Source organism: Eschrichtius robustus, chromosome 9 (genome assembly GCF_028021215.1).
Source record: "Eschrichtius robustus isolate mEscRob2 chromosome 9, mEscRob2.pri, whole genome shotgun sequence".
NCBI classification, from domain to species: Eukaryota; Metazoa; Chordata; class Mammalia; order Artiodactyla; family Eschrichtiidae; genus Eschrichtius; species Eschrichtius robustus.
In genome coordinates, this window is record NC_090832.1 from 115,372,677 (window position 1) to 115,398,185 (window position 25,509).

The window sequence follows — 25,509 nt, forward strand, 5'->3', positions numbered from 1 at the left end:
GTCAGCGAATGCCCGCAAGTCTCCAGGATATGCACCTCGCTCTGGGGATGGATAAGAAACCGGCGCCAGGCTTCCGGCTGCCCTAACCTCCGCCACCATTCCTGCGGTTCTGCCTGCTGTCAGGACCAGCCGCTGCAGGGAGAGCCACACTGCACGACCTAGGGGCAGAGTCCTGCCTCGGTCTCCAGATCCTGCACCGAAAGGTACCATGGGACCCACCAAGTCACCCTGCTGAGAACATTCAATGACGCGCTAAAAACCGCACACAAGTTACAGATGGCTCCCAAGTGGCAAGAAGGTCACTCTCCCCATTTTCTTGCAGTGCTTATATTCACAGTGCAAGGTCGAACTTTGTCAATTTTGGCTAAGCTCATTTGGCTTTGATCATCACCTGATCTGGGCTGGGCCAACGTTTATTATTGCATCATCTATACCAAGTAAATTAACCCGGGCTAATGTCCTTGTCAACAAGTGCCAAGAGAAAGAAGGCCCTGCATGACGATTCTCTCCACCAAGCCCCCCGAGAGAGCTTTGGCGGTCCTCCTGTCATCCCTCGGCCCTCGTCAGGGGAACAGTCATCACTTATAATCATTTTAAATAAAAGGTCTGCCTGCTAAGCTGGGGTGGGGCAGAGACCCTGGTGCAGGGCAGTTCCTCGCCCACTGCAGGTGGGGACAGGGCACACAGGACCCCAAACTGAGGACGGAGCAGAGGCCGGGACACGGAGGCTTCTGCCCCTGCAGAGGCTGTGGTCAAGAGTCACAGTTACAGAGGTACCACCGCTGCGGAAAGCACTGGAGCAGGAGAGCAGGAGTTTACAGGAGTGAATGACTGGCTAGGGGGCTATCTTGATCTGGGTGCCCGCAAAGCCTCCGCTGAAAGAGGGACCCTGAAGATGAGGACCAGAGGGTGAGCAGGGCTGAGATGAGGAAAGAACATTACGGGCAGGGGCGCCGTGTGGGCCCCGAGGTGGGGGGTTGGGTGTGTGGGAGCCCCGGAGGCCGAGCAGGGCTGGAGGAGGCCTTGGGGCATGTGGGGGGAGCAGGGGGGAGGGCCGGGCAGGGGAGGGGGGTTCCTTCACCCCACGGGCACAGGAGCAATGCTCTGCACGCCCCAGCTGAGCGGGGGGCAGTGGGGAGCAGTGTGGCCCCAGGAAGCCTGGGCAGGGCTGGGTCTCCCCTGCATCTGCAGGCCGGCAGGACAGCACACCCACAAACTTTAGTCCAGGGATGTGACCTTTTTCCCCCCTAATATGCAGTTTTCTATTTTAAAACAACTACTCTTCTGGTCAACAGAATATTCTAATTACCCAAGATGACCATATCTTCTGCTCCTAAGTTACAACTCAAAGGTAACACAACAGATCACACCAATTAAATCGACCCCAAATTAAAGGGACTATATCTGCTGTCCCCATACCACTCAAGTGTTAAAAAGACCTAAATTTCTGCTGACTTGTGAGCAGTATCTGAAACGGCTCGTTACAGTTTCTAAGAGTCCCCGACAGCTGTCCCGTAAGAGCTGCCCTCGCCTTCCATTCCCTCACCTCGGCCTCAGCGTCCTGCACCTGGATCCCAGCGGCCTCCAGGCCCCCCTCTGCCACGGTCCAGGCCCTACTCAGAACATTCCACAGACTGCCCAAGGCCACAGAGATGAGGGCAGAGGTCTCCACCCCCACCCCCCCGGTCAGGCCTCACAACCTGACCCCAGCTCCCTCTCCCTTAGAGCCACGGGTTCGCGGTCCTCCACGCCCACCCCGCTGCCCCGCCCTGGCCCGCGTGGAAGGCGCCCCTTAGACGTAAACCCAAAGCATCCACCTGCACCTCATCTTGTGTCTCGTGGGGAGCCGGTCACGCGCTGTCGCCCCGTTCCCTCTGCTGGGCGCCCGCTGGGCAGAGCGTGCCCTGCACCCCCGACGGCCCTCTGCCCAGCAGCCTCCGGGGGACTCAGTGTCTTGTCACTTCTGCTCCGTGGACACCCTGCGGACGGCCGGCCCCCTAGGCGCAGCCCTTCACCTTCCTGGGTCTTGTTTCCTCGTCCAACGTGGCTCGTCACGCGGAGGAAGAGGAGAATCTGCCCAGGTGAACGCGTCCATCTAAGGTCCCGAGTCCCCCTCGTTTCCTCTCCTCTGGGACTTGCAACACTTACCTCTTCTGCCTCAAAACCTCAACTTCTACTCTGTCGCTAAAGGAAAAAAAGAGAAAAGTTCTCCTTCCCTTTGGAACTGCTGCCGCCTCTCTGCCCTTCTCAACCCTGCCGCGAGCGCCCCCGGCCCTCCAGCCTCTCCCTGATGCCTCCCCCCGCCCGTGCCCACCGTCCACCCCGCTCCCCCAAAGGCCTCTCCTAAGTCATGCATCTGATCGCTTCACTTTCCTGCTCTCACGCGTCTCCGGAGACTAGAAACTGCCACCCACTAGGATCCGTCCGTGATGCGCCCTAAGGTGTGGGGAAGCTGCGGATGAACCGTGGGTGTCGTCAGCGGGGTGGTCCCCGTGCAGCGTTCCGGTCCTCAGCACCAGCACCTGCCGAGCTCAGCCCACCGCGGGCCGGGCAGGGGCCTCAGACGGGCCCACCCTTCCTAACACACGCCTCCGTGCCGCCCCCACCCCGCGCCTCTGAAATCGCTGGCCGCCAAAACGGCAGCCCTCAGGCTTCTCACGGATCAAACTGCCCTCCCTCTCTGCTCTGTTGGAAACCTGACGGTGCTCGGACGACCCTGCTGACCTTTCACTCCCCTTGCTGTCCGGCCTTTGTCCTCCCATATTGTCCCCCATTCCAGGGAACAGTCTCCCAACCGTCCGGCACTCTCCCCTCTCACCAGCCCCTCCTTGTCCACATCCGAGACACGAGGCGCCCAACAGCCGAGTTCACGACTCTCCACCTCTTCTCCAGGGACTGTGGTCACCCGTCCCCCCAACTCCTCCCTGTTGGGCCCCGCCCCCTTCCGGGGCTCCTCCCCCTGCAGCCCCACTCCGTGGCCGCTCCCAGGACGCACTCCGAGGCCACCCCCGGCCTCCCCATGGGAGCGTATCCTTCCCCCCCCACCCCTCGTGGGAGCCACTCCATCCCCAGGGCTGCAACACGCCACCCACAGGACGCCAAGACCCTCGCTCCGTTCTGTAAGCTGACCGTGAGAAATAGTTTTATCACTGTATAGTCATGTCTCATCAGCCATGACAAAGTGACCCCAGGACACCCCTTAACTCACCCTTTGCTTTTGAGGGTGAGAGTATTAGTAATGCGGAGACGGGAGCACTCTTCTTTATGACATCAAAGCGATCCTTTACTGAGCCTGGTAATAAAAAAACGTGTGCGGTCTTCGGGCCAGGTTCTTGGCAAGGAGCGTGTAAAACCCTTAAAACTTGCTGAGTGACAGGGGTGACTGCTATGCTAAGGAGGTAGCTCGAGGTGGACCCTACGTGGCTTCAGGACGGGGGTGGGTAACAGAAGGACCAGCTTCAACCCAGCTTAAAGGGTTGGCGGCTTGCACCATCCCAGTCTCTGGGGAGGGACTGAACCCAAGCACGTAGCTCAATCACGCCTACAGGATGAAACCCCAATAAAAACTCTGAACACGAGAATTTGGTGGTGCTTCCTGGGTTCTGAACACGTGAATGTGGTGGGAGTGTGATGCATCCTGATTCCACGTGGAAAAGGCACAGGAGCTCTTCCTTCTCTCCCAGACCTCACCCTGTGTGTCGCTTCACTGGCTGATGCTAATTTGTATCTTTTAAAATAACAAGTTGAAGGCTATCCTGAGTTCTGTGAGTCCTTCTATTAAATGATCAAACCTGAGAGGAAAATATCAAACTTATAGCCCATTGATCAGAAGTGCAGATGGCCTGGAGACGCCCAAAGTGGAGCTGGTGTCTGAAGGAAGGGGACCATGCCCTCTAACTTGTGGGGTCTGTGCCAGCTCTGGGTGGTTAGGGCCAGAGCTGAACTGTAGTACACCCGGTTGGATTTTTACCAGAATAAAGTCCCTACAGCGTGCCAGGGACTCAACTGGAAACGGTACGTACTTCACATAGGGAGCATAGTGCCCTGCCTGCCACCCCCCAGAGCTAAGAATAAGGTGCGTGCAAATGTTGAAAACTCAAAATAAGTATCTCAGCCTTAAGTTCTGGATTTTATCAAATCTACACCTCCAAGCAAGGCTGAAGATTACTTTAAGCTCGGTTCTTTTGAGCAATGGTTCTTATTGACACCTCATTGGAAGCAGCCAAAGTGAGTCTGTCACTTGGAAGCAACTCCCTAAAAACTAAAACTAAAAACTTTGTGTGCACTGCCTTGCTTTCAGGCACTGAGAACTAGCCAGTGGCCAGATGCCTGGGGTGTTGGAATTAAAGCCCGAGGCACAGGCTAGTGTACACAGTCCCAGGGCTCACTGGCTTGGCAGAGTAGGGTGACCACTGACCAACTGCTAAAGCCAACAGCACGCCACAGCCAGGGCAAGGGCTGCCTCCGACGCCGTCTTTCTATCCTGTGGGTGAGTATCTTAGTTCTTGTTTCAGTAGGAATCATGAGAATTTTAAAAATTATGTCCCCATGCGAGAGGGATAATCATGACTTCTGCCACTACCACTGTGCGTACAAGAAAACTTCAGGACCAGGTTTTCTCATCTCAGAGCAAAACTCACATCTGTGGTGTTCAGTGTGGCAAAATAAAGACAGACAAACTCCACTAACGACGTGAAACATTCCAGTTCCGATGCCTGATATGCAAATAAGCTTCTGGTGGGGGCTAGGCTGTGGCTTCACAGAAATACCAACAGGACAGACCCCGAGGGGCTTCTGCTGAATGTATGTTCAACCCCTCAAAGCAAGACAGCTGTGGAAATGCTATGTGTGGGCTCTTTAAGTTCATGTTTCTTTTTTTTTTTAAAGAAATATGTATGATTTTATTTATCTTTTTATTTAAGAAATATTTTCTTTTCTTTTCTTATTGAACTATAGTTGATGGATAGCATTATGTTAGTTTCAGGCATGCTACATGATGATTTGATATCTGCATAACTTATGAAATGATCACCACAATAGGCCTAATAATCATCTGTCCTCAAAGTTATTACAATATTACTGACAATATTCCTTATACTGTATATTATATCCCCATGGCTTATTCATTTTATAACTAGAGAACTGTACCTCTTAATCCCCTTCACCTGTTTTGCCCACCTCCCACCTCCTCCCTTCTGGCAACTACCTGTATGTTCTTTGTACCTATTAGGATGTTTTCATTTCGTTCTGTTTTGTTTAGATTCCACATATAAGTGAGGTCATATGGTATGACTGTCTCTAACTTATTTCACTTAGCCTTATACCCTCTGTATCCATACATGTTGTCACAAAGGCAAGATTTCATTTTTGATGGCATCTTCAGGATTTTCTATATATAGTATCATGTCATCTGCAAAGAGTGACAGTTTTACTTCTCCCTTTCCAGTTTGGATTCCCTTTATTTATTTTTCTTGTCTAACTGCTGTGGCTAGGACTTCCAATACTATGTTGATGAGTATGGCCATTCTTGTCTTACTCCTGATCTTAGAGGAAATGCTTTAAGCTTTTCACTGTTGAGTATTATGGCTGTGCTTTTGTCATATGTGGCCTTTATTATATTGAGGTACATTCCCTCATTACCAACTTTGTTGAGAGTTTTTATCATAAGTGAATGTTGAATTTTGTCAAAAGCTTTTTCTGCATCTATTGAGATGATATCAGTTTTATTCTTCAGTTTGTTAATGTGGTGTATCACATTGATTGATTTGTGGCTATTGAACCATCCTTGCATCACTGGGAAAAATCCCATTTGATCATGGAGTGTGATCATTTTAATATAGTGTTGAATTCACTTTGCTAATATTTTGTTGAGATTTCTGCATCTATGTCCATCAGTAATATCGGCCTGTAAATTTCTTTCCCCTTCCTTCCTCCCTCCCTCCCTCCCTTCTTTCCTTCCTTCCTTCCTTCCTCTCTTTCTTGTGTCGGTGGTGTCTTTGTCTGGTATCAGAATGATGCTGGTCTCATAGAACAAGTTTGGAAGCATTCCTTCCTCTTCATAATTTTGGAATAGTGTGAGAAGAATAGGTATTAACTCCTCTTTAAATTTTTGGTAGAATTCACCTATGAAGGTGTTTGGTCATGGACTTTTGCTTGTTGGGAGTTTTTAACTTACTGATTCAAGTTTATTAGTGGGAATTTGTCTGCTATATTTTCTATTTCTTCCTGATTCAGTCTTGAGAGATTATACATTTTTAGGAATTTATCCGTTTCTTCTAGGTTGTCCATTTTATTGGCATATAATTTTTTGTAGTAATGTCTTATAACCCTTTGTATTTCTGTGGTGTTCGTTGTAAGGTCTCCTCTTTCAGTTATGATTTTATTTATTTGGGCCACCTCTTTTTTTCTTGATGAGTCTGGCTAAAGCTTTATCAATTTGTTTATCTTTTCAAAATACCATTCTTAGTTTCATTGATCTTTTCTATTTTTTTCCTAGTCTCTGTTTCATTTATTTCTACGCTGATCTTTATGATTTCTTCAACTAACTTTTGGTTTTGTTTGTTCTTCTTTTTCTAGTTCCTTTAGGTGAAATGTTAGATTGTTTATGTGGGACTTTTCTTGTTTCCTGAGGTGGGCCTGTATCCCTATAATCTTGCCTCTTAGAACTGCTTTTGCTGTGTCCCATAGATTTTGGTACTTTATGTTTCCATTTTCATTTGTCTCTAGGTATTTTTTGATTTCCTCTGTGATTTCTTCAAGACTCATTGGTTGCTTAGTAGCATATTGTTTAGTTTCCACATGTTTGTGTTTCTTGCATTTTTTCCTGTACTTGATTTCTAGTCTCATAGTGTGTGGTCAGAAAAGATGCTTGATATGATTTCAATTGTCTTACATTTATTGAGACTTGTTTTGTAGCTATCATGTTATCTATCCTGGAGAATGTTCCATGTGCACTTGAAAAAAATGTGTATTTTGCTGTTTTTGAATGAAATGTTCTCTATATATCTATTAATTCTATCTGCTTTAATGTGTCATTTAAAGCCAGTTTTCATTATTGATTTTCTGTCTAGATGATCTGCCCACTGATGTAAATAGGGCATTAAAGTTTCTACTAATATTACTATCATTTTTCTCCCTTTATGTTTGTTAATGTCTGCTTCATGTATTTAGGTACTTATAATGGGTGCATATATATTTACAATTGTTGTTGTTGGATTCATCAATTCTTGTTGGATTGATCCCTTTATCTATATCTATAATATTCTTCTTTGTCTCTTGTTACTTCTTTGTTTTAAAGTCTTCCATCTGATGTAAGCATTGCTATCCCCGCTTTTCATTTCCATTTACATGAAATACCTTTTCCATCCCCTCACATTCAGTCTTCATGTGCCTCTAGATCTGAAGTGAATTTCTTGTAGGTAGCATATATATGGGTCTTGTTTTTTACCCATTCGGCTCCTCTGTGTCCTTTGATTGGAGCATGTAGTCCATTTATATTTAGTGTAATTATTTTACATCTTTTTCTTTGTGTATTTCTTAACTACTTTGGTGGATACAGATGATTTTATACTTTTGTCTTTTAACCTTCCTACTAGCTTTATAAGTGGCTGACCTACTACATTTACTATATGTTTGCTTTTACCAGTGAGATTTTTCCTTCCGTAATTTTCATATTTCTAGTTGTGGTCTTTTCTGTTTAAAGAAGTCCCTTTAACATATCTTGTAAGCCTAATTAGTGGTGCTGAACTCCTTTAGCTTTTGCCTACCTTTAAAACTCCATCTTTTCAAATCTGAATGATAACCTTGCCAGGTAGAGTATTCCTGGTTGGAGGTTTTTTCCTTTCATCACTTTGCATACGTACTGCTACTCCCTACTGGCCATCAAAGTTTCTGCTAAAAAGACAGCTGATTGTCTTATTCCCTTGCATGTAACTAGTTGCTTTTGCTGCTTTTAAGATTCTCTCTTTAATAATTGCCATTTTAATTATAAGGTGTCTTGGTGTGGATCTCATTGGGTTCACCTCTTTTGGGACTCTCTGTGATTCCTGGACCTGGATATCTGTTTCCTTCCCCAGGTTAGGAAAGTTTTCAGCTATTTTTTTCTCCAAATAAGTTATCTTCCCCTTTCTCTCTCTCTTCTCCTTTTGGGACCCCTACAATGAAAATGTTAGTACACTTGATGTTGTTCCAGAGATCTCTTAAACTATCCTAATTTTTAAAATTCTTTTTCCTTTTCTCTATTCAGCTCGGTTGATTTCCGCTACTCTGTCTTCCAGATCACTGACCTGTTCCTCTATATCATCTAATCTACTGTTGATTCCTCCTAGTGTATTTTTTTATTTCAGTTATGTATTCTTAAATTCTGTTTCATTCTTATTTATATTTTCTAGCTCCTTGTTGAAGTTCTCACCATGTTCATTCATTCTTCTCCTAAGTTTGGTGAGCATGTTTATAATTATTACCTTGAACTTTTTAGCAGGTAAATTGCTTATCTCCACTTTGTTTAGTTCCTTTTCTGAGGTTATCTTGTTCCTTCATTTGGAACATATTCCTCTGTCTCCTCATTTTGCCCAATTTTGTTTGCTTCTATGTGTTAGGTGGGTCAGTTACATTTCCCAATCTTGGGGAAGTGGCCTCATGCAGAAGATGTCCTATGAAGCCCAGCAGCCCCTTCCCCTCTCATCTACAGAGCTACATGCTTTAGGGGTGCCCCCTCTGTGGGCTGCATGCATCCTTCTGCTGTGGCCGGGCTGGCTACTGTGGGTGTGATGGTAGCGGGCCTGGGCCCTGGCCTGGCTGGCTGTGAGGCCGTTGCTCTTGCAGGGATGCAGGCCTGCTGGAGGGCGGGGTAGCATTCTCACATGGTTGGCTGCACATACCGTGTGGGCCTCCAGGCTGGTGCTTGCCTGCTGGAGGGCAGAGCTAGGTCCCCATGAGGCTGTCAGTTTCATGTTTTTTAATCAGTTTGTGGCAGTCCAAGCGAGACGCAGGCTCCAATGCAGTCCCCTCACTCAACCATCAGAACCACTTTTAAAGCAGTGATCCTCAGGCTTTCCTGGGTACAGCAGGGAAGCGGGCTTCCAGCTTTCTACTCTCTAGAGATTGTGAGTGTATCTGTGTCTGTGTGTGTCTCTTGAAAATGAGGTGGGAAGTACCATTTGTACGTGAACATCCCAAAGGCCTGTTCTCTCTTCCCACTAAGAATAAATGAATCATATGGAATCTAAACAAAGCTGTAAAATTTCAAGTTTTAGAATGAGAACAAACTGCTCAAAGTCAGATCTTTATCTTATCAACCAAATCCTTCTCACTTAAAGGCTTCCAAAAATATCAATAATTTACTGAAAACTAATTTGCAAAGCAAATTCACGTGTAAAGAAAATAATTTAGCGTTTCAGAAGTTGTTTTCTTTGAGACAGAAATTTTATTCCTATTTTAAAATAAGGATAATAAAAACAAGCAAATCATTCATAAGACAATAGGTCTTATGCTTTGAAAATATATTAAAGTGCTTTAAAAAATCCAAACATCAGTCATGTCATGGAGAAAAGTTTCCCAGAGATTCTGGCAGTGAAAGAGTATCAAATATCTTGTCACCAGTCAGGCCTAATTCACAAAACCCATGTGCCTTTCTTGAATTTTAGATATATCTATTTGGATCCAAATTCTGGGGGGAACAATGCAAAATACTCGATGGGTTTACCGGATACTTGATCATCTACATCAAGTTCTTACAGCAAAATCCAGGAAGGCGTATCTATGTTACCCTCACCTTGAAGTTAGCTTGAAGGGTGATGGGCAGAGATCCCATGTGGGAGACTTGAACTCCTGGGGACCAAAAGGACCAAACATCTGCCAGCTGGCTGCGTTAGCAGTCACACCCTCGCTTAGAATCCACGGACCTGGACTTTTCTTTGAGCTTCCCAAGATGGGAAGCCAGGGAAAGGAAGAATTCATTAGCGAAGACCTCAGTGGTCATTCACGCTACTGCCTCATTCTACACGAGGGAACCGAGTCCCAGAGAAGCACAAGATTTTGCCCAATGTTCCTCAAGATTTCTGCTCAAACTTAACACTTCTGAGCAGCAAAAAACTTGATTTTCAAGACACGTTATGGTCGGCCTTATAGTTTCAGACTTGATTGAGGCGACACCTCTTTTGAGAATCCTCGTCACCTTCCAAATACAGCTGACCTGCCTGTCTGTCTGCCTTCAGGAAGATTCTTTGGTTGAGATGCCAGCTCAGCTCCGTGGCTGCAAGAACTGGGGACCGAGGAATAAGGCTTGGGTTGGAAGAGGGACAGAGAGGTCAGGACGCAGGGAGGGGGCAGGGGTCAGGGAAGGGTCAGAGATCTAGACCATCCTTGGGTCAGAGACCATGACACACAATCCCGCAAAGTTGGCACTCAGGAAATGCTGTTAAATGTTGAGTTAAAATACCCTAGTTGGTCTTCTCCCACGAAGCGGGGCAGCAGACTGGCCATCCCCAAAGCCTTCCCCAGCAGCTTTTACTTCCAGCGCTCTTCATAACCTCGCTCCCTCAAATTTACAGTATTGTCAGAATAAACGTGATGAAGCCAGTCATAACACAGCCTCCATCCCATCACAATTCCGAGCAGTGCTTCTGACTACAGCTGGGAAATAGCACACAAAAAGACTGGCCAAGCACAGGCTGACAGACAGACAGAGCTCTGTTTCGGCGCTGAGATGGATGAGATCAATTTTGAAGCTTCTCTGCCTTCATCTTCTAGGTTACGGACATCAGTGATTTTAGCGATTTTTTTTCTCTTTTGCCTCCAAAGACACATGTTTCAAACTGCATCGTTGCACAGTTATCACAGGCATCATTTTATATAACCCCCAGAGAATGAGTCACTTTATGATAAAGCAGCATTTTAGAATTTGTGGTCTACAGTAGGTTTTATTCAATTTAGTTGCGTGGTCAGAGAGTAAAAACTTTGAAGGACAGTTATACTCAACATTAATACCTGTTTGAAAAACCAGTAATCCAGTTTTTATATTTTCACTCTTAAATGTATCAATAAGCATCAAAATGATTAGCCTGCCTATACCATATCACTGTTAAATTTATCAGTACGCATGTGATATATTCCAACCAGTCGGACTTGTAGAGCGAGGTATGGACAGGTGCAGGCTGTAGAGCCCTGTGAGGCCGGGGCCAGGTCTGTTTCTCCCCGCCCAGATCCCCGCCGCCCAGCCCAGCACCTGGATGAAGGGATGGCTGCGAGGACAGGTGACAAATGGAATGGAATGAGTGTTTCCTAATCACTCCCCAAATCAATTTCTCCTTGAATCACCCAACCAGCCTGCTTTGAAGGTTTAGACAGTTCATCTGCCGAACATAACACAACGTAGGGTTTAACCAAAGCGGTCTTTCAAAGCGTCCTGCCTGCAGTCCAGTTACACATGGGGGGAGGGCCGGCGGGAACAACCCAGCAGGAGCAAACCCCACGATCTACGCGCTCACCTGCCATATCGATGGCAAAAGGCCTGTCTGCTCTCCAGCCGGTGTACCAGCCGACGACCTTCCCGTTTTCCACCAACGGACGTTCATAGCGCCGCCCGCCAACCAGGCCCACTGGCCACACAGAGACCTTGCGCGTTGTTCGCATCTACAAAAGGGGAAAGAGATGTAGTTGAAGCTTCCTTGGGGGAAGGAACCTGAACGAGGAAAGGAATGTGAGCCACAGCAGAAACGGGGGGAGTGGAGATTTCCGAAAGGTGAAGGTTTCCTAGCGGAACCAGAGCCCTCCTGCTGGCAGACTGTTCCCCGGTTCCCTGCCGTGCGGCTGCCTGGTGCCACTGCCCTGTGCTGTCACGGACTCGGCCAGGGGCTCAGGGCTGAGAAATAAAGTGGGTTCATGTCTGAACATCGCTCGTCGGAAGCTGAGCTGTGACCATCAAATACTGTCTATTTGTCTCAAAGCTGGATCTTCAGCTACGCTTGGTCCCTCCGCAAGCGAGGAGGCTGACTGCCCCTTAGGGAACCTTATTACTCAGCAACAGCAGTAATTCCTCTCAGAGGAGCCACAGGGGTTGCCTGTCTCTGATTTTTTTTTTTTTTTACTGTTACAGACACAGAGAGATCTTGTCTAGGGACGTTCATAACAGGATCCAGATACAGAAGAGACATCAGGCGCCCTCCAGACTGACAGAAAGAAAAACGTCCCCTAAATTCACCTGCCTTTCAAAGGTGATCGGGCCAAATTAGAGAGGAAAGGCCCACACAGGCGGCTGGAATCTCTGGTCCTCTCCAGGTACATGCTCTTAAAGACAGCCCTCAACCGGAAGTTATCTCCTGGATTTCTTTAAGGGGAAAGACATGTTGATACACAACACTGTAAAGCAACTATACTCCAATACAAATTAAAAAACAAAAAAGCAAAAACAAACAAAGACACGTTGCTAACAAAGCTGGCCTCTAGCGGGTAGCACTTTGAGGGAAAACCATCACGGTCACCACCACCTCCTTCTGGGACACGTGCTGGGGCCAAGTCAGCCCATGTGGCGCCTTTCTGCAAACTAGAAAGAGCTGCCCCTTTCTCAGGCGAACACACCCATGCTGGGGCCCCTGGCTTGGCCATCAAAACACAGGCTGGATCTCAGCAGTGCCTACTCTCCCAGCTGGGTGTGCCACACCACTGCACCAGGCGGACCCGTTGTTGGGATCGTTATAATTTCAACACCAGTGCTTGACCTTTTATTTGCTATAGAACTGGGTCATGGTCAGTTAACCAATGATTAAAATAAAGATTATCAATCAAGGAATTATTTAATGAAAGGAAGAAAAATTATATTCTTGGCAAAGATTTTCAAGTACAATTCAAATTAAAAGTTATACTACTGTATTAATGAAAATATAACTCGAAGCTCCCATTTAGCAAGTATCCCAACTTTACTTATTTATTAATATCCCACTTCACTCCAAAGAGCAGATTTTAGAGCATGAAGCAATCCAGGTAACGAAGATCCCATTCTATTGGTCTTCCACAAATCTGAAATGACTGTTTTTTACAGTCTATCACTTTTTCAGTAAATTAATCACCAATGCCTAGTGCTAGCCCCTACTAACTTAAATTTTTAAAAAAAAGTGCTACTGAAAAAAACAAAAATGCTACTGAGGTATAACTGACTACAGAAAAGAATGAACAGTCCTGAGACTATGATTTTCAGAAAAGCCTGCTTATAAGCTGGCCCTTGGCTGGCACCTGGGAATCTGGCTTTTGAAGCAGTTCCTACGTTGATAAGGTTGTTTTGCCCGCCTGGGCCACTGAACACGTTTCCTTTTTGGGCATCTGAAATACTGGTGGGCAGAGGTGCCTATGTGACCAGCCCCCAGTAAAAACCCTGAACCTGAAATGGGTTTCAGTGGACATAACCACTGTACCTCCATAGTTACAGCTTTGCTGTTGGAGGGAAGGTGTGCTCTGTGGTCCCTCATGGGGGGCAGAGGACACAGGAAGTGGCACACGGATTCCTCCAGACCCTTCCTCATGTCTTTCCCTCACTGATGTGCCTACGGATCCTTACTGCATCCCGGTGACACATCTTTTCCACAAGGACAATACATGCTGGGTGCTAGGGGTCCCAGTAAATCACCAAGCATGTGGGCAGTCTTAGGGACCCCTGAAAGGATAAAATGCATGTTTTTAAGCATAAAATTTGATACACTTTGACCCATGTAAATGGCCATGAACACATGGCCAAAATGAAGATAATAAACATATCCATCACCCCCAAGTTTCCTTGTGCTGTTTTTTAAAGCCATCCCTCTTACGCTCTCCACATCCCCTAACCCCAGGCAACCGCTAATCTCCACAGAATTTTATATGAATGGAATCATATGGTATATACTGTTTTTTTTTTTGTTTTTAATCAGGCTTCTTTCACTTAGAATAACGATATGGAGATTCAGCCAGGCTACAATGTGTATCAACAGTTCATTCCTTCACATTGCTGAGTAGTATTCTATCGTATGGATATATGGGTGTGCCACAGTTTTGTTCTGTTTTTTTAAATCCATTTACCTATTGATGGACTTTTGGGTTTTTTCAAGCCTCTGGATATTACAGATGAAGCCGTTATGAACATCGGTGTATGAGTCTATGCAGACTCCATTATTTTTGGATAAATACCTAAGAGTGGAATGCCTAGATCACATGGTACGTGTACATTTAACTTTTTAAGAAACTGCCAAATTATTTTCCAAAGTGGTTGTACCGTTTTACAATCCCGCCAGCAGTGAGAGTTCCAATCACTCCACATCCTCACCAAGACTTGGTGTGGCTGGTGTTTCATTTTAGCCATTCTAATAGGTATTGGTAGTATGTCACTGTGGTTTTAGTTTGCATTTTTCTAATGACTCATTATGTTGAGTATTTTTTCATGTGCTTATAAGCCATATGGCATTGCTTCTTTGGTGAAGTATTTGTTCCAATCTTTTGCCTACTTTTAAAATTGTTTATTTCTTTCCTATTGTGTTTTGAGAGGTATTTATATAGTCTGCATACAAATCCTTTTCTCAGATATGTGACATAAATATTTTCTCCTTGTCTGTGGCTCACCTCTTCTTTTCTTTCTTTTCTTAATTGGGGTATAGTTACTTTACAATGTTGTGTTAGTTTCTGCTGTACAATGAAGTGAATCAGCTATATGTATACCTATATCTCCTCCCTCTTGGGAGATGTGGCTCATCTTTGGAAGGACAGACACTTTTAATGTTGATGAAGTGCAGTGCATCCATTTGTTCTTCATGAATAATGCTGTTGGTGTCATATCTGAGATATTGTTGCCTAACCCACAGTTTTCTCCTCCTTTCTAGAAGTTATTATGGATTTAGGTCTTATATTTAATTATGATCTATTTTGAGTTAATTTTGTGTATTTGATGTGAGGGACTGAAATTCTTCTTCTTTTTCTTTTTTTGCATGTGGATATCCAATTGTTCCAACTGTATCTAATTGTCCCAGAACTACAGAACAGCCTTTGTACCTTTGTCAAAAGTCAGTGGCCACATACGTGTGAGTCTACTTCTGGACATTCTCCCTGACCCATTGGTCTACTTGGTGATCTAATGCTAGTACCACACTGTCTTGATTTACTGTGGTTTTATGACAACCGCTGTAACCGGGTGGTGTGAGTTCTCCATCTCTGTTCTTCTTCATCAGAGTTGTTTTGACTATTTCCATATGAGTTTCAGAGTCAGTCTGTAAATTTTGGCAAATTTTGATCAGGACTGCATCAAATCTATATATCAATTCAGTGAGAACTGACAACGTAGCAATATGGAGTCTTCTAATCCATGAACATGGTCTCTCTCTCTCCAGTTATTTAGATCTTTCATTTCTCTCAGCAAGATTTTGGAGATTTAATTTTGAATCAGTATTAACATTTAATGCTTTTGTATCCTAGATCTTTGCCATAGGTGGGAAAAAAGCCAGAAATTTTATTAAAAATTTCACAAAAATACAGCCCTCTCCTCAACTCACTCCACCCCTGTTCCCTCACACACTGCAGAAAATGAAAAATTTCCATTTTTTTGTTTGATATCTCAAATATGCCAAACATACTGAGAAACCAAGTTGTCTAGTACATGTTTTTCTTACAGTGACAGAATGGCCTTGAATCTAACAAGGTACTGAAAATAGTGCTGTGTCCTTTTTTTGATATTTCCTTAAAATGCCTATGGTTTTTCAGCTCCTAAACTGTGTTTTCCTGGAGCACTAAATTTTCACATCTGAAAAGCTGGTAAGCGGACCTCGTCTCAGACCTGGGTATCCTCTTGAGAAGGCATAGGTTGTGCCTGCATACAGCAGGTGCCAAAACATTCTTGATAAGTGTGTAAGCACCACGTGGTACCTGAGACCTGAGCCACATGTAGCAAGCAATCAGGATGCTGGGTTGTGAAGGGGCACCTCACAGGCAAGAGGAGGACAGACAGGAAAAGAACAGAAGGAAAGGGGAAACAGGAAAAGAGAAATTCCCTTACAGAGGAGAACACATGGAACTGTGGGAGCGCTCCTACCGGGACAAGCAAACATGGCCAGATGTGTTTGGTGCCTGGCTCTTCACTTAAGTAGGGCCGTGAAAGACACGTAGGATTTTCCCCACAGACTACAGAATGGCCTAGGGTTCCGGGTAATGAGATGCATCAAAGAAGCAACACTTCACGCTTCTGTGCCCGTTTCACACTAGAACATGTAGACTTTATTTAGCATGCTCCAAATTTCTGAGAGCAGCTCAGAGTGAACATTTGTTCATGTTTCAATTTTTCAGAGGGTCGGGTGCTAAAGGAAACGCAATGACTATTTGAATGCAGGTGATGTGGCAGGATTACGTTTACAAGTATGCTACATTTTTTAAAGTCTGTCATTTAAGTACAGGCAGCCCGTCACATCCGCGGGTTCCACATCCTTTACACTATCCGCAGTTGGTTGAATCTGCAGATGCAGAACCTGCGGATACAGAGGGCCCAGGATGGGACTTGGGCAGGTACCAAAATCTGATGGGACTTGGATTTTGGTACCCCCAGCGGGTCCTGGAACCAATTTCCCGTGGATACCTAGGGATGACTGTAGTTTAAAACTTCAGAAAGATCCAGATGCCCCTGCCGTGTATGCACGGCTCTGAGATTCAGTGTGGAATCCTTCATTCCAGAGTTAGACACACAGCCCCTCAGCACACGACCATTACACTACACAGAGTGTGCCCGGCATTTCAAAGGAAAATAGCACAGCTGTTTACAGAACTTCTGCTCGTCACCCCTGGGATCCATCCTTTGTCCTGTGTCCTTTTCTCTCCATCTATGCTCTTTAAGGATTCCTAAGCAGCCTCCTTCTTTCCTGAGAGGGGGAAACGTAACAATGACTGTTACTATTAAAAGTCAAAGCACTTCCCTATAACTAAAATATTCTCCGTATTTAAAAGCTTTGTTACTTTCTTAGCACAAAACAGCAGTTACGTCACAGACACATCTTCCGGTGCCCGGTGTGAGCTCGGGTCTAAAACTGAGGAGTAAAGCACTGGATGTTAAGATGAAGAGGAAGCAATTCACGTATTGATAGGACAATATTAGGACCAGTTCCGGCCCCCAAAGGCATCCTCTTCCTATGTATTCAACACTAGAGTCATACTCTGTCGCTTACTCCTCCCGATGTGACCCCCGGTGAAGTGGATAGGACTCACAAGCCCAAATCACAGGCAGATCCAATGGCCAAAAGGACCACGAGATGCATGCGGTACATCTCCATGCTCCTCCAGGCTACATGCCTTTTAAACTCCCCCCAGGGCAGGTGGTGCTGGTGTGTCTGCATCTTCTCCAGGAAAGCAGGGTGGCAGGGGACTGCTGTGCACTCCTGGGTCTGGTGACTCTTACCAACAACCCGCTCCTGTTTCTTTAGCCAACGTTTTTCCTGCAGCTTTTAGCTGCATGGCTTTGGCCCCTCTCTGGGAGACGGCTAGTGGCCAGCGTTCCACGACTGGAACGTTTCAGAAGATCACACGTATGTGATCATCAGAATGCCCTTAGAGTAAAACAGAAAAAGTTAAACAAATGCCTTTTATCTTCCTTTAAGACCTACCAGTAGGTGAAATCTTGTTTTATTTTTTCCAAAGGGAAATGAACAAAATCCTTGATCTTAGGAAATATAAAATGCCATAGGCAACCTCAAGGAGCAGAATTACAATAAAGAAGTTTACATTTGGTATCCTCCTTTTTAAACTAATAACTTCAGCGGCAAAAAAACACCCCAAACCCAAAACAAAAAAAGTCACCCTCAGTGGGGCAGGATCCAGTGAGCTAAAGACGGAAAGGAAAGAGCAGTGCAAACATGATGGAGCACAGAGTGAGGACTTGGAGCCCAGGGTCTTTTCCAATATTATTGTGCATAAACATCTGGTATTTTCCAACACAGAAGCTAGCTACGTTTATATGATCCAACACACCCATACATTTTCTGTGGAACAAGTCTGAAAATTAACATCATGCCTGCTTTCTCTCTTGCATCTGATTCAGCATCCATTTCCCTCAACTAATTGTTACTTGGCTCAGTGCTATTCACTCCACACAGTGTCCTTCACGTAACTGTATACTGCCCTGGATTTTTTTTTGATTTCCATACACAATCATCTCCAGAGCATGAACTTCTGAGGAGCAGAAGCTAATTACTTAAAGGAGCTAAGAATTCTAGAAGCAGAAACGTCCCTCATGTTATATTCTCAACCCTTCTCCTGTGTCATTGGGTAGAAGGCCTAGAAGACCATGCCTCACATTTCTTCCATACCTCTTGCATCTTTTCACTGAATACTGATCACATACCTAACGTGTGTCCAGTGCTAGCCCCTGAGCAAGTCAGACAAGGTCCTTGCCTACGAAGCCAACGTTCCGGAAAAGAAAAAGCAGTAACACAACCAACTGCAAGATGAGCTACTTAAATTCGATGCTGATAATCAGGGCTGTAAGGGAAACAGATGGTGCCATGAGGCATGCTGCAGAGACTTTGACCTGATCTGGGACCTGCTGAGGCTTCCCTGAGGACATCGACCTGAGCGAAGTCTAAAGCATGAGAAGCACTGACCACTGCGGAGAGGAAGAACAAAGACCTTCCAGGAAGAAAGCAACTCTAGTGCTCCAGGCCCTGGACAGGAGCGTTCCACTGCATTCCTTAATAAAAAATAGATCCATTTTGGACAGCGGCTGCTGGGAGCCAGGTTTCTCTCCATTGGAGTGAGAACTTACCGATAAGCAAAAGAGAAGGCTAGCGCGATCCATGTGGTTACGGATGAGTGTTGGAGACATCAGCATGAACTCAGGTTTAGCTTGATATAGAGATGGTTATATACATAGATATGTGTGCATACACATGTTGGTCAGTACACACACCTATTTCCTTGCTCTGTCAGCTGAGGGGGCCTAGAAGCAGTGACACCCCAGCAGCAGTGAGCCCACCTGGCCCCAGATCTTGGTTCCTAACACTGTGCTCTAATAAAGGGAACCAGAGCTACTCGGAGAAGCAGCTGACTCCAGGGCTGGGGCAGAAACTATACAAGATGATCCCGGGGTATCTTTAGAGCCAGAAAGTAAGGAAGCACTCAAAAACACACACAAAAAAACACACATTGATGGGGGCATACAAAAAGGCCCACGGGAGTCTACCAAATAGCCAAAGCTGGAACAATTTGAGCAACAAAATTAGATTACAAACTAAAGTAGAAAATAAACACCAAACACCAATATGATCGAAGTATATAAACAAATGCTTGAATAAATAAGCCAATGGGGAATACACAAACTTCCCGTGCAAGAAGAATTCCAAATAATGAACGTAGGTAACCCTCCTCCCACCCAAGGAGGTAGAGCTAACTCCCCACTCCTTGGGTGTGGGCTGCATAGTAATTTCATTCTAGAGACAACAGTATGGAAGAAACTTTACAGTGGAGGACCCTCAAAGTTACCATGCACAGTTTTAAGTCATGTTGACAGTATGCACCCTTGATGTGCTGTGCTGAAAATGGCACTTTCCCTCTGTGGTGTTTTCTAACCTGTGTGGTTCTTTTCTTTCCTTTCCTTTTCTTTCCTTCCTTCCTCCCTTTCTTTCGTTCTTTCCTTTTTTCTAAATTAATTTTTATTGGGGTATGGTTGCTTTAGGTTCTTTCTAATAAAAGGAACCAGGGCTCCTTGGAGAAATGGCCGATGCTAGGACAGAGATGGAAAATAAACAATATGAGCCTAAATCATCCTGTAGTGCCAGAAAGTAAGGAGGGCTTTATAAAGTAAACAAAGACCTCACACAAACCCACATTGCTGAGGGTCTGTGAAAAGAACACAGCCAACTGAAAGAGCTCCCAGCGGCCAGAGCCGGAACAATGTGAGCTATAAACTAATGCTGAGAGTATGTACCTTTGACCTGATATTATGAAAATGGCACTTTTCTTTCCCCAAACCCATAACCACATTCTAATCATGAGAAAAACCTCAGAAAAACTCCAACAGAGTGGCATGCTACAATATACCTGACCAGGACTCTTCCAAATTGCCAAGGTCATCAAAAATAAGGAAAATCGGAGAAACTGTCCCAGCCAAAGAGGAACCTATAGGGACATGATGACTAAACGCAATGTGGTGCCCAGAATAGGATCCTGGAACAGAAAAAGGACACCAGGTAGTAAACACTAAGGACATGTGAATAAAGAACTGACTTTAGCTAATACTGATTCATTCATTATAACACATGTAACATATAAATATCAATGTATAATGTCAACAGTGGAAACTGGGTGTGAGGTGTACGGGAACTTTCTAGTATTTTCTCAGTTCTTCTGTAAATCTAAAACTGTATTAAAAATAGAGGGGCTTCCCCGGTGGCGCAGTGGTTAAGAATCTGCCTGCCAATGCACGGGACATGGGTTCGAGCCCTGGTCTGGGAAGATCCCACATGCCGCGGAGCAACTAAGCCTGTGCACCACAACTACTGAGCCCGCGAGCCACAACTACTGAGCCCGCATGCCACAACTACTGAAGCCCAGGCGCTCTAGGGCCCACGTGCCGCAACTACTGAGCCTGCGTGCTGCAACTACTGAAGGCTGTGTGCTGCAACTACTGAAGCCCACGCACCTAGAGCCTGTGCTCTGCAACAAGAGAAGCCACCGCAATGAGAAGCCCGCACACTTCAATGAAGAGTAGCCCCCGCTCGCCGCAACTAGAGAAAGCCCACGTGCAGCAACGAAGACCCAATGCAAAACAACAACAACAAAAGTCTATTATTTAAAAAAAAATCCCTCTTCAAAGCACCTAAGGTGACTATTCCTTCTCTGTCCAGCCCTGTCGGGTATGATGCAGACTCAGTCTCTAGCCTGGGGTCAAGTTTTCACTCACTTTCTCTGCCCATATTTACTGTGCAGACCAGAGGTCACAGCTGGAGCATTTGGCCATACGTGGCCCTACAGGAAAGGTTGGTTTGGTCTGCAAAAGTTTTTGCATTTTAAACAGAGATGTGTTAACACCCAAAGATGTCCGGCCTCTTTGCAGATGTGGCACACTGGGCTGGATTCCTTTACGGCGACAGTGGCGTCAAGGGCTATGTCTCTTCCAGCAGCGCCAGGCCAGCCCTCCCCTGCTCCCCGCAGGCCCCCCCCCCACCATCCCTATCACAGCCCCAAAGCCGAGTCTACCAGTCTGTGCTGTCATGGGGGATGGTCCTCTCTCCAAAGTGGGCAACAGGAAAACAGACCAAATGGGCCCGGCATTCAAGTACACAGGGATGGAGCATGGTTATATGGATGGGAACGAGGATTGTTCCTGTGTATTTAATACGCAAAGCATGTGTACAAAAGATGCCCTTAGAAATAATAACAACCATGAGAAATATACGGGAAAGGAACGTAACTAAAAACCTTAGTAAATGAAAATAAATCAGGCTGAAGTTTTAGTCCTTTAAGTTTTAATACAAAAAAAGCAATAACTGCTCACACATGGCCAGCTTCACTTAATTATGTCACTTGCTTGAAGGCATATGACTGTGAATCCTGGTACAGAACGTCTGGGAGGAGCTGGCCGGGCTCTGCCTATCGTACAGCTACAGTAATCAAGACACTGTGATGTCAGTGTAAAGACAGACACGTCGGTAAACAGAAGAGATTCGACAGTTCAAAAACAATTCTTCCCACAGATGCCTGGCTGATTTTTTTTTTTTTTTTTTTTTACTAAGAGGCCAAGAAAACTCAGTGGGGGAAAGGATAGTCTTTAACACATTGTACTGGACAAACAAAAGGACATCTATGGTCGGGGGGTGGGGGGGAAGGGAAATAACCTCCATCCCTGTATCTCACAATATTCATAGAAATTAACTCAAAATGGAATCATGGACATAAACACAAAAGCTTAAGTTATAGAACTCGTAGAAGAAAATATAAAAGAAACTCTTTGTGGAGGGGTGGGGGAAGGATGGATTGGGCATTTGGGATTATCAGATGCAAACTATAATATATAGACTGGATAAACAACAAGGTCCTACTGTACAGCACAGGGAACTATATTCAATATCCTGTGATAAACCATAATGGAAAAGAATATAAAAAAGAAAGTACATATATATGTATAACTGAGTCATTTTGCTGTACAGCAGTAATTAACACAACATTGTAAATCAACTATACTTCAGTCAAATACATTTAAAACAAAAAGAAACTCTTTGTGGTCTCAGGGTAGGCAAAGATTCCTTAGACGTGTCCTAAAAATATGAACCCTAAACAATTCACAAATTGGACTTGATCAAAATTAAAATTTTCTACTCTCCAAAAGATACTGTTTAAAAAATTGTAAACTAAGTCACCAAGTGGGAGAAAATATCCCAATACGTGACCGAAGACCTGTATTGAGAACACACAGGATTCTTACAGCTCAATAAAAAAGCCTAAGGCATAAGCTCTATGGACAATTTAAAAACTGGCCAAAGATTTGAACAGACATTTAATCAAAGAAAAATGAATGATCATTTGGCACATGAAAAGATGTTCTCTATCCTCAGTCATTACAGAAATCAAAGCCGCAATAACATACCATCACACACCCACTACAATGGCAAAAATTAAAAGACTGCCAACACCAAGTGTTAATGCAGATGTGGAAGTATAAAATGGTACAACCACTTTGGAAAACAATTGGGCAGTTTCTTATACACTTAACAAGTATACTGATCATATGACTCAGTCATTCCATTTCTAAGTATTCACCCAAGAGAGATGAAAGCACAGGCCACACAAAAATCTATACCTAAACGTTCATGGCAGTTTAATTCATAACAGCCACAAGCTGGAAAAAGCCCAAATGCACATCAGCTTGTAAAGAGATAAATAAACTGTGATACATCCAAACAATGGATTACTAGTCAGCAATAAAAGGCAATGAACTACTGATATTCATAACGACGTGAATGAATCTCAAAAACACAATGTTGAGCGAAAGAAACCAGAGAAAAGGCTGCATATTGCATTCTTCCACTTCTACAAAACTCTAGAATAGGCAGAGTCATCTACAGTGACGGAACGCAGATTAGAGCCACACGTGGTGACAACTGCCTGCGAACAGCTAAGTCAGGTGATGCATACAAGCGTGTGAGGGGCTAAAATGTACCAAACTCTACATTTAAAATGAATACATTTTATTATCAGTAAATTACACCACAGCGAAGCTGATTTAAAATAAAAACAAAGTAGTTCGGAGGTTTTAATACAAACTCATGATTACAGGGCTTAGAAATATGAACAGCCCAGTAGCAATAAGCACACCGAACACCGAAATCTTGGTTTGTAAATACCACTCTCCACTAAAGGGAACCAGGGTTCCTTGGAGAAGTGGTCGATTCCAGGTTCAGCATGGGGAAAGTATGAGTTTAAAATGTTTTGCACCAAAGAAGCAAAGAAGTGCTCAAAGACAGACAACAAAGACAGAAGCTGGTCTGCCAGATGGCTGGCCAAGCTGTAAACAATTTGAGCATCAGAAAGAATGACACTGATAGATGAAAACACATTGAGGGGGGCTTCCCTGGTGGCGCAGTGGTTGGGAGTCTGCCTGCCAATGCAGGGGACATGGGTTCGAGCCCTGGTCTGGGAAGATCCCACATGCCGCGGAGCAACTGGGCCCGTGAGCCACAACTACTGAGCCTGCGCGTCTGGAGCCTGTGCTCCGCAACAAGAGAGGCCGCGACGGTGAGAGGCCCGCGCACCGCGATGAAGAGTGGCCCCCACTCGCCGCAACTAGAGAAAGCCCTCACACAGAAACGAAGACCCAACACAGCCAAAAATAAATAAATAAGTAAATAAATAAATAAATAAAATTAAAACACACACACACACACACACACACACACACACACACACACATATTGAGGGGGAGGGGAATTCCCGGGAGGTCCAGTGGTGAGGACTCGGTGCTTTCACTGCTGGGCACAGGTTCAATCCCTGGCCGGGGAACTCAGGTCCTGCAAGCCATGCAATGCGGCCAGATAAAAAAAAACTGAGGGGTAAAAAGGACCCTAAAATCTATGGTTATAGGTTGGGGGTGGCCTGTGTGAGAGAGAAACTGTTCTTTAAGAAGAATGCCAGCTAACAAGTGCAGAAGGAAGGACACAGAGAAAAGCACCACTGGATGCCCCCAAAGTACGGCAGTAACTAATTCAAGCAAGAATCATCCCTGGATGCTTGAACTCTTGGGTAAAAGTTGTTGGGAAAGAAGATATTCACACTGGCTCAGAATATCAATCTACGGGTTACTCATCAATTAAAAAAGAAAAATGTACCTTCACCATGGAGAGATTTGGTGGTCGCTCCCTCGACCAACTGGTCAAGCTTGGCATCACCACCCATAAGGTGACCTGACCACTGGTACCACGTCCCTAGATGCAGGAGGAGGACGAGAACGGCGTCTCCGTGGTGTCCTTGCTGAAAAAGTTTGGCCTGAATATATTTATGAGGAAACAGGTGACCGTGAGGGAGACCAAACAGTCAAACGCATTTTTTTTTTGTCTGTGTGGACTTATCACAGACCAATCCAGGACTATTTAAATTTCTATTTTCCTGAAGGTTTCTAGGAGAGTAGGCACTGTTGCAGAAAAGAATTCCAGCCTAAGGGTATAATGCTATCGTGACAACACCGGACAGGACGTGAGAAAAGGCCTCTACTTTGGAGGTCCTCCCACCCACATGCGCCCATCCTCTCTCCCGCCATCAAGGTTAAGATATGTTCTTTCTTTTTTTTTTTTCCTTAATTCCTGATTGCTTTATTTCTATGAAATACAGTCCTAGAAGAGGGATTCTTGGGTTATGGGTATGGGCATTTAAATTTTTAATAGGTACTGCCTGATTATTTAGCAAAAAGCTCTTAATAAAACCTACTTCCAGTAGCAGTCTATACAGTGCTCAGTTCCTTACACCTTTGCCAATCTGAAGAGAGACAAAAGGTATTTGTTTGGTTGTTTTTTTTCACCTACTGAAGTTGAGCATCTTTTTTTTTTCACACACACACACACACACACAGTATTTTATTTTTACAAGAGATAAATAGACTGACACCAAGCATTGTACATGGATGACCACAACAAAAGCAACAATGATTGCAATTACCAAACATGAGACACACTCATACTATGTCATAATATTGACGTTCAGTCCAGTAATCCTCCACTGTAACAGCTCCTTTACTTTGCAGTGAAAATTGATTTGTATATTCTTTGCCTCTGAGTCCTTGTGGGATTTTTTCTTTTTTTAAATTCAAACATAAAGTCACAAAAATTATACTCATCCTCATCAGTTCACTCAGTCCCATGTAATTAATTTTTTTTTTCATCTTGATCTTTTGTTAGCACTTCTATGAATTCATCAGTTTTCCATTAGTGTTCTGAACATGCTTATTCATTCAGTTCAGCAGTATAGTCAGTTACCAGAAACCTGTACTTGTCAGAGTCTTTTCCATGAATTTCCTGAAGATGAAACCCTTTT

General features: G+C 44.7%; 1 protein-coding gene across 1 annotated transcript in view; it reads right to left on the reverse strand.

Annotated features, from left to right (window-relative positions):
* Positions 1-25,509, reverse strand: part of B3GAT2 (beta-1,3-glucuronyltransferase 2) — a 70,962-nt gene that overhangs the window by 25,396 nt on the left and 20,057 nt on the right. The window contains exon 2 of the mRNA XM_068551575.1: positions 11,487-11,631. Within this exon, the coding sequence (XP_068407676.1) occupies positions 11,487-11,631 (145 nt within the window). The remainder of the gene's footprint in view (positions 1-11,486; positions 11,632-25,509) is intronic.